Source organism: Gracilinanus agilis, chromosome 2 (assembly GCF_016433145.1).
Source record: "Gracilinanus agilis isolate LMUSP501 chromosome 2, AgileGrace, whole genome shotgun sequence".
In the NCBI taxonomy this organism is placed as follows: Eukaryota; Metazoa; Chordata; class Mammalia; order Didelphimorphia; family Didelphidae; genus Gracilinanus; species Gracilinanus agilis.
This window is the reverse complement of record NC_058131.1, coordinates 277,484,440-277,494,584: the sequence shown is the minus strand read 5'-3', so window position 1 is coordinate 277,494,584 and position 10,145 is coordinate 277,484,440. Positions and strand designations below refer to the sequence as shown.

Here is a 10,145-nt window from a genome sequence, read left to right as displayed (position 1 = left end):
ATGTGTATAAGAGACAGCTTTCTTTCTTTCTTTCTTTCTTTCTTTCTTTCTTTCTTCCTTCCTTCCTTCCTTCCTTCCTTCCTTCCTTTCTTCCTTTCTTCCTTCCTTCCTTCCTTTCTTTCTTTCTTTCTTTCACATTAATTTTTTAAATTTTGACTTCTAAATGTTTTCCTTCCCCAATCCAATAAAAAAGCTAATATGATATCAATTAAGCATGTGAAGTAATACAAAACATATTTTCATATTCACCATGTTGCCAAAAAAAAAAAAGGTAAGAAAAATAAAGTGGGTGAAAAAACTATGCTTCAATTTGTACTCAGAGTTTGTTAGTTCTTTCTCTGGAAGTAGATAGCATTTTTCATCATGAGTACTCTGGACTTGTCTCAGATCATTGTATTGGTTAGAGTGGCTAAATTATTCACAATTGATCATTATTATAATATTGCTGTTACTCTATACAATGTTCTGTTTCTGCTCACTTTACTTTGTATCAATTCATATAAGTCTTCCTAGGTTTTTCAAAAACTATTCCTCACATCATTTCTTATAGCATAATAGTATTCCATCACAATTATATATCTCAACTTGTTCAGTCATTCCCCAATTGATGGGTATCCCCTCAATTTCCAATTCTTTATGCCACCGTAAAAAAAAACTGCTATAAATATTTTTTGTATATAAAGATCTTTTTTCCTTTTTCTCTGATGTTTTTGGCATATAGGGCTAGTAGTAGCATTGCTTGATCAAAGGTGTATACACAATTTTATAATCTTTAGGGTATAGATCCAAATTGTTCTCCAGCATGGCAGCCCAGGACTTTTTAGAATAGCTTCTTTCATAATTGCCCCCTTCGTTTACTCCTTCTCTTTCTTTTCTTCTAGGAGATCCGAATGTTAAAGAAAGTTGTTACTGTTCTCCCGGTGAGTATCCCATGAGAAAACTAGTAAATAGTACCATGCCCCAGCTAACTAAGTCAAGTAAGATCTTGCTTTTTCTCCCAGTACAATTTTGTCTCATTTCCATATCTTAATCATGCAAGTAGGTATGAGTGACAGATCCTTCCATGGAAGGAGATGGGGATGGGGTGGGGAAGTGACAGAGGGCAGCTGGAGTTGGCAGTCTCATCAAATTTCCTTCTCAGAGATTGAAAAGGGGAAAATCAAAATACATAACTAACTCTATGGAATACTGCAGTTTGACCTCAAATGTCATCTTCAGGATTATCTGAAAGTTACCTTCAAATGGGACACTATGGCTTTACTCTGTTGAGATCTTTCACCTACAGCCTCATCTGTGAAGTGACAGGATATACAATCACAATATTATAGATTTTTATAGCTGTTAAGAGACCTTAGAACAAAGAGTGTTACACAGGAGAATTTTTGAGATGGAAGGGACCTTAGCAAACAGAATGTTCAACCAATGAAGATAGAATGTTAGATCAGTCAGGATTTTAGGATTCAAGAATGTTAGATCATCAAACATAGAACATTAGAGCTGGAAAAGGACCTTGAAACATTTCATATTACAACATCATTTTGTCCTTCATAGAATGAGGGATTTGGACTAGATGGTGTCTCAGGTCCCCTCCAGCTCTTAAGATTCTCCAGTCCCAGACTGGGGAAATAACTTGTCTGAAGTTATACAACTAGGCAGTGGCAGAATGGGGAGTGTAACCCGGGTCTCCTGACTCAGCCCAGCGCTCTATTCACCACACCATTTGTTGGTGGGTGCCATTATGTTTAGATTTAGATTACTGAGGGAGTTCTGTTCATCACATTCTCTCCATATGCATCAGCCTCAGGACACACATGTTAATAAGTGTGACTGTTTGGTTACACAGGGCGATGTGCTCATTACTTCTTGTACATACAACACAGAATCCAGAGAGCTGGCAACTGTGGTGAGTCAACGTGGATCTCTCTCCTTTCTCTGTCTTTGTTTTTGTCTCTGTCTGCTTCTGCCTCTGTCTGTCTGTCTGTCTGTCTGTCTCTCCCCAAGTTTGGAAACCACCATGTTCAATAAAGTACTTGATGACATAAAGTCTTGACTAATTCTCTGATTGTTTCATATGTCTCAGTCTAGTCTCCCCAACTAGACTCCGAGTCGCTTGAGGGAAGAATTCTGTTTTCTTCCAATCACGTATCCCCTCCAGAATGTCTGGCAAGAGGCAGGGAATACGTGTTGCTCTGAAGTCTTTATGTCTTGAGGCTAGTCTGAGCTAAAGAACCCCTGACCATTAGGATGTAAGTGACCTTAATGGCCATTTCATCCGATATTACCTTCCTGTAAATAAGATTTCTCATTTGTAAAGTTGGAATAAAAATACCTAATTGGTACCTTATAGAACTGTTTTGGAGGCCAAATGAAATAACATTTGTGAAATTGCTTTGAAAATCTAAGATTACCAGGCACACAAATGGGGTTATAATTATTAGTCTATTTTTTTTTTTAACTTTCCAGGGTGGACTTAGCATCACAAAAGAGATGTGTGTGAATTATATACACTACTACCCGCTGACACAGTTGGAATTATGTAAGAGTTATATGGACCCTGGCTATTTACAAATGTATTTTCGCTTTGTTAACAGGTAACTCTTCTTCCTCCATCCCCACCCCCTATCCCAAGGAGAACATTCATAACATATTAGAATGTATTCTGATTTGTCTGAATTCACAACACCGTGATAGCTAGGAAATCTTCATTGGCTCCAGTAGTAGAAGTGGAAATATTCCAACACACATACATACACACAGCCTGCCCATTTTACAGATGCAGAAAAATGAGAAAGTCAGGCAAGTGACTAGGCCAGAGAGCAGAGTGAGTTGTCATAAACAAACAAAAATGCTTGATCAAGCTGGGAATTGGTGGTGGTGGTGGTGGTTGAGATAGGGGTACGCATATCTCCCCTCTTTGATGTCATCTGTTAACACTATATAAATATTACTATCTCATGGAGGGGTGGGAGGGAGGGAGGGAAGGTCAGAAGAAGGGGGAGAATTTGGAGCCCAAAGTTTAAAAAAAGAATGTTAAAAATTGTTTTATAAGTTATATGGGGGAAAAGAAAATATTATTTTAAAAATATTATATAAGTGAATATGTAATTCTGTTCAAGTTTGGAGTGGTTTAAAGCGACAATCAGGGGAGTACTTTCATCTACATTATTTCCCTTGGTTCTCACAATACCTTTGTGAGGGAATCAGAACAGGGTATTCCCACCTCCATCTCTCCCCATCCCAGAGAAAGAAACAGGCCCAGAAGAGTTTAGTAACTTGTTTCATAACTAGTAAGTAACAACACTAGGACTCAAAACCAGCTCCACTGACTCCTATCCTAGTATTCTTCCTGCTAAATCATTTGCTCTGGAGATAATAAAAAAAGATGCCCTATTTTGTGGGAGTCACTTCCCGAGAAAGGATTCAGCGTTATTGTAGTTCAGTCACTTCCAACTCTTTGAGATCCCATTAGGAGTTTTCTTGGCAAAGATATTGCAGTGGTTTGCCATTTCCTTCTCCAGATCACTTTGCAGATGAGGAAACTGAGGCAAACATGGTTAAGTGACTTGTCCAGAGTCACACACCCCGTAAGTGTCTGAGGCTAGATTTAAACTCAGATTTTCCTGACTCCAGGCCCAGCACTTTTATCCACTTTGTTACCTAGCTGCCTTAGGATTCAGTGTAGATGACAGCTATTTCTAAGTCATCTCTGATTTTGAGGAAAGACACATGGGAAAGTCCTACCCCCATTCTCAATGACCCTATTCTACAGGGCAGGATTAAGTGGCTATTTCCTTGTTTCCTTGTAGTGAGGAGGAATCCAAATGTTGTAATGTGTTCTTCCAGCTGACAGTGATTTCTTCCTCCCCAGGTTTAACAATGAGGATGTCTGTCCATGTCACAATACTTCTGTCGAAGAGCAGTTTGCTTCAGTCCCTTGGAATTCCTTGAGCCGGACTATGCTCAAGGCCCTGTATAACTTTGCCCCAATCACCATGGACTGCAACAAGTCTTCCGCAGTCCGCTTCCCAGTAAGTATCAAGAAGGGCGGGATCCAAATGGAGCAAGAGAGAGAAACTTCACAAGAGCCCGTTCCTGAACTTAATCTCCAATCCAAGAGCAAGAAAAGGCATTGCTCTGTCCAATCATCTGGAAAATTGTTCTCAAGAGAAATAGACTCTTAAAAGGAAGGAGCTGCCAGAAAGTAAAAGAATGGGTTAAAAGGCACATGAATTCTCCCTTCCCCGACCCTAGGGAATGGCAGGTGTTGGAGCCAGGTTCTGATCCGAGATGGCTGGGTCAGGGATCATGCACAGTTTGAAGAGGATGATATGTTAGGAATAATAGCCATGGTGAGACTATGAAAGGTAGAGAGGGAGAAGGAATACCCTGTGCCCTCAAATCCTGGCACCAACCGATACGACGAGTCCTCCCCTCCTTTCCATTCCCACAAAGCTAAGACCTCTCCAAGGACTTGTCGTAGGTACTTGGTATTGGTCCTGAGGTTATGTTCAATACTCGCTAGCCAATGTGTGTCTTGTCCTTGTACTCTACAAATAGTCCAATATTCCTTTATGAGTGTTGTCACTGAGCACTTTCTGTCCAGTGTTATAAAAAGCACATTAGGTGGCACAGTGAATAGACTGCCAGGTCTGGTGTCAGGAGGACCTGGGCTCAAATCTGGTCTCAGACATTCCCTGGGTGTGTGACCTTGGACAAGTTATTTACCTTACCAAGCCCTTGCCCTTCTTAGAGTTGTTACTAAGACAGAAAGTAAGGATTTAATTTTTTTTTGAATTTTTATTTTTTAGAATTTTTTTCATGGTTACATGATTCATGTTCTTACTCTCCCCTCTACCTCCCTTAACCCCCCAACCTCCCCCCTGTAGCTGACATGTATTTCCACTGGTTTCTTCATGTGTCATCAATCAAGACCTATTTCCATATTGATAGTCGCACTAGAGTTATCTTTTAGCATCTACCTCCCCAATAATATCCCCATCAGCCCATGTGTTCAAGCAGTTGTTTTTCTTCTGTGTTTCCACTCCTGCAGTTCTTCCTCTGAATGTGGGTAGCGTTCTTTTCCATAAATCCCTCAGCATTGCTCTGGATTCTTGCATTGCTGCTAGTACAGAAGTCCATTACATTCAATTCTACCACGGTGTATCAGTCTCTGTGTACAATGTTCTTCTGGATCTGCTCCTTTCATTCTGCATCAATTCCTGGAGGTCATTCCAGGTTTAAAAAAATTTTTTTTTTTTTACATTTTTAAACCCTTAACTTCTGTGTATTGGCTCCTAGGTGGAAGAGTGGTAAGGGTAGGCAATGTGAGTCAAGTGACTTGCCCAGGGTCACACAGCTGGGAAGTGTCTGAGGCCAGATTTGAACCTAGGACCTCCCATCTCTAGGCCTGGCTCTCAATCCACTGAGCTACCAGCTGCCCCGGGTTTTTAATTTTTTTTTAAGTAAATTAGTCAGTCTTAAAACTTTAGGTAGTATGAGGCAGGGTAGTAGAGTAGGTAGAGACATTGAGTTAAGGAGACCTGGGTTGAAGTCTTGCCTCTGACACATCCTGGCAGGGAGACACTTGCCAAGTCATCTAACTTCTTAGTGTCCCTGGGTAATTCTCTAGAATTTTTAAGTTATAGAGCTGGTGCCAACCTTCATTGGTAGAGGGAATTGCTTTATTGGGAATTCCTCATTCCAATAAAAATACAAGTCTAGTTAAAAACAAACAAACAAACTTGTTCTAGATTCATACACTGACAGAAAGTGGAAGAAGTACTAGAGATGATCTAGTCTAGCTCTTCTGTTTGACAAATGAAGAGAGAGAGGCAAAGTGAAGAACCTTCTATACACAATTCTCTTTGCCTAGTATGTCCCCACACTCCAGAACGTACTCTCTCTTCACATTTGCCTCTAAGAACTTATACCTTCCTTAAAGAATTGGCCTATCACCTCCTGTGTGAGGTTCATTCTGGTCTCCTCCGATTGCTAGTGCCCCTCACCCAAAAATTACTTTGTATGTATTTTGCACTTCCTTATCTGCGTTTGTGTTGTTCCCCCCAGTAGAATGGGGATTGTTTTGTCATTATCTTATGACCCTAGTATACTAGAGTACAGTACCTGGAACGCAGTAAATGCTTACCAAATGCTTGTTGAATTGGACAAATAATTTGCCCAAGGTCATACAAGAAGGTCATGGCCTGAGTGCTCTCTAGAACCTTCTTTTGTGAAGATTAAGCCTAACCTAGTATACCAAACATAACCCAGCTTTTCCAACTCTTGGTTGATAGCCCTTGTGTCATCTCCAGGGATTCTGAGGATCTCATGATTCTGAGACATTGTTCTCCAGTTATATTTTATCAAGATAAAAGGAGCAGGTTGCTAAGTCGGTAGAGATCTAGGGCCCAGAGACAGGAGGTCCTGGGTTCAAATTTGACCTCAGATACTTCCTAGCCGTGTGACCCTGGGCAAGTCACTTAACTGCCTAGCCCATACCATTCTTCTGCCTAGGAACCAATACAAGGTATCAAGACAGAAGGTAAGGGTTAAAAAAAAAAAAGGATAAAAGAGGGGATTAGGGGCACAGAAGTTACCCTCTGATGGCTGACAATGAAGGGGCAAGAAGTTCTGATCCCATATTTCTTGATAAATCTAAGCCACAAAATTTCAAGGGCTATGTGTGGACTATCTCACTCCTCTTTAAGGGGGAAGGGGGTGCATCCTCTAGCTCTTGTTTCCAGTTCATATTAACAAGTATTTATTAGGTGCCTACTCTCCTTTGAACCTGTCCAATGATGATCACTGAGGAATAACTCCGCAAGAGTGTGAGATGAGGGTCCTGTGATAACCCAGATGAAACAGTAAGAAAGTTGTCACTTAGATGAATCTAATTAAGTCTGAAAGGGTATACTATAGAGCAGGGGTCAGCAACGTATGGCTCTCTAGCCATATCTGGCTCCACCTCCCCACTGGCCAGTCTGGGCAGAGCCTTAGGATGTGCCCCAGGGGGCTCTTCAGCCCCCGCCCCATATTCCAGCTCCTTCTGCCTCCATCCTCCTCCTTCCGCTGGCATTTATAGCTCTGATGGCCAAAAAGGTTGCTGACCGTTGCTATAGAGGAATGGAAGGGAAGCTTAACATCACCCCTAAAAGAGGAGATGCCACAATCTCCCTTGTTCATATTTTCCCATTTCTCACAACCCACAACTCAAGAGCATCTCTAGTTCCTAAGAAACTCATGTGGTATGAGTGAGCTCCTCTGAGACTAAAAATAAGGATGGGGAGTGGGGTGAGGAGGGAGAGAGGAGGGAGAAGGAAGAAGGAAAAACTCTTCTGAAAGTATATGCCTTAGTTTGCGCCCCCCCCCCACTTCCATTGGAGACCAAATGAGATTTAGAGACATTTAATGCGTTCACCAGCCAAATCCCAATCCAGCCTGTCAAGAAAACAGAGTTTAGTTCTTATTAGTCACATAGATTTTTATAGCCTGGTGATTCTAAAGCCTGCTACTTTCCCTGAAGCATTCTGTGAGCTCAGCTCTTTAATGCTAAATCCAAAGTTTCCAGCTCGTAGGGATTGCTTTTGTGCTGGCCAGCCTCAGGTGACCTGTGCTGATGTCAGATGTTGTGGAGGATGAGGAACTTAATGTCAGGGTGGGGGAGGCTGCTAAAAAAGGGACATGTTTACAATGGGTGAGCTTATTCAAAATATTGCTGGCTGATCTGGTGTGCTGTGTGTGAAAAGCACCCTGGGAGATAAGGAGTCCAGGCTCGGACCTTAAGGGACTGTGTAAACTTGAGTCTCCTTCTCTGGACTTTGTCCTGCCATAAAAGAGAAGATTGGAATTTGGTTTAATTCGACACCTATTTTACAAGTTCTTAAGATGGAAAGAGGTTGATGCCAGCTAGAGACAAAGACCATGAGGTGGCTTGAATAGAGCTTGGAGGGTTGCAGAAATCAAAAAATGGAAGGAGAAAATGTCAAGAGTTGGAAGAGACCATAGAACACAAAAAGGCATAAATAGAAGGGGTCATAAAGTGCAGAATGTCAGAGGTGGAAGGGACCTTTGAGATCATCTAACCCACATCTATCCATTTTACAGAGGAGGAAACTGAGACTCATAAAGACAAAGTGAATTAGTTTTCACTATATACTCCTTTTTTTATCCCTTACTTTTTGCCTTATTATCTAAGTATCTGACTGATGTTAAGTATTGGTTCCAAGGCAAAAAAGAGCAGTAAGGCCAAGGCAGTTGGGGTTAAGTCACTTGCCCAATGTCACACAGCTAGAATGTATCTGAGGTCAAATTTGAACTCAGGACCTCCCAACTCCAGTAATGGCTCTCTATCCATTGTGTTACCTCTGCCTCCACTATATACTCTTTCTCACAAATCTAATCCCAAGACTTATGGGAGAATTTCTTAAGAGCATCCCAGAAAATCCACTGAACTAAATGAACTGGTGAGAGAATGTCCTACCAACTTACTTCTCTGGGTCTCATTTTTTTCTCTTTCTCTCCAGGGTGAATGGGACAGGCAGCTTTTACCAACTATCAAGACTAGACTGGAAGAGATTACTCCACAATGCCAGGACACTCCAGGACTGTCACCTTCTGCCTCTACACTGGTCAAGATTGATGGGACAATGGACTAGAGGAGAACCCTTCCTCTTTTGGTCTGGTCCAACCCTTTCCTGAACTTTTTATCTCTGAGCCAGAGAAAATGCAGATCCTGCCCTCTTTGGTTACCCTTGCCCACCCTTGCTTTATGGCCTAATGCTGATCTGATGGCTAGTTTTCTCTCCTAGCTCAGGATGGAACTGAGAACCTTCCAGAGATATATTCCATACAATAGGATGCTCCCCAAAGTGTGGAAAACAGCTACCTTCTGCATGTAAAATTAGCCCTTTGAGAAGTCTTCATTGGCTGATATAATCACGGGCCAAAATGGAAATACTTCCAAGTGATGCTGAACACGTATGGAGCATCTACAAGCCAGTACTCCATGGTTCTCTTTCTAGAGTTTTCGTCAAGGCAAGAGACAGATTATACCCAAGTCCTTTAGATTTTGACCTGATCCCCAAATATGCAAGACCCTTGGTCCCAGCTGCCTCTGGTGTTTATACATCAGAGAGCCCCAGAGGGTAAGGCCTAGTGCTAACTTATCCCCTAAGAAAGCAATCTTCCCTCCTCCTTCCACTGGCTGTGATCTGTGTTGGCGTGTCTTAATGTCAAGAGATGGATACAAGCATTACTTAAACATTTTCTCTGAATGGTTGATTTATGGTAGTAGGTGTTTTCTTTCTCAACAAAAGCAGGACAAAGCATTTAACCACTTAGAGATTTCCCATGCAAAATTACTCTGATGCAAAGATAAATACACATTTTCACCCAGTTCAAAAAGAAACCCCAACACCACCACCCACCAGAAACTCAAAGGAAAGACCCAATATCAAAACTAAAAGCAAACTGTTAGGGGGAAATGATGAATGTTGGCTTCCTTCCCTCCTTCCTTATTCTAGAGGCAGCTTCCAAACAGTAGGGAAAAGTGAGGGGAAAAAAAAAAGGTTTGGGTTAAGAAGGAGGTTATTTGTGCCTGAGGTGGTAATAGTTGTGCATATAACATGAGGAAGACCTTTCCCCTTCCCGTACTGGGAGGCAAACTGACCTTCTGCTGATAAAGCTCCTTTTATAAATTCAGAAGAAAAAAAGCACTGAGCAAATCCCATAGGAGGATATTCCTGTTTTTCATGAATACCAGGTTTCTTTGTCTCCTTTCATCCTCACATATGCTGATAGGAATAGGAACTAAGCCAGTGATTTCACTGGTATAAGGAATATTAAATGGGAAACTCATTCTACCAATGCGGGTCCACACCGTCTCTAAATCTAAAACCCTAAGGAGCTACATAGAGAATTGAGATCCCGAATGGTTTGCCCTGAGTCACAAAGCCAATAGGCATCAGAAGCAGATTTTGAACTCGGGTCTTGCTGGTTATAAGATTGGCTTTCTATCCATGCTCCCTCTTGGATGTAATTACTAAATGATCCCTGACTTCCATTTGGAAAAGGGATCAGGGCTTAGGCAACAGTCCCCCAGATCCCTGGAAACAAAGATGCCAAACCTGAGTCCAGGGAATCCTGAG

The 10,145-nt window shown here is 41.6% G+C and overlaps 1 protein-coding gene across 1 annotated transcript in view; it reads left to right on the top strand.

The window, feature by feature from the left end:
* Window positions 1-9,230, top strand: part of DBH (dopamine beta-hydroxylase) — a 43,905-nt gene extending 34,675 nt beyond the window's left edge. The window contains exons 8-12 of the mRNA XM_044661287.1: window positions 882-920; window positions 1,844-1,903; window positions 2,464-2,591; window positions 3,869-4,028; window positions 8,523-9,230. Of these exons, the coding sequence (XP_044517222.1) occupies window positions 882-920; window positions 1,844-1,903; window positions 2,464-2,591; window positions 3,869-4,028; window positions 8,523-8,654 (519 nt within the window). The 3' untranslated portion in view covers window positions 8,655-9,230. The remainder of the gene's footprint in view (window positions 1-881; window positions 921-1,843; window positions 1,904-2,463; window positions 2,592-3,868; window positions 4,029-8,522) is intronic.
* Window positions 9,231-10,145: the final 915 nt, after the last annotated feature.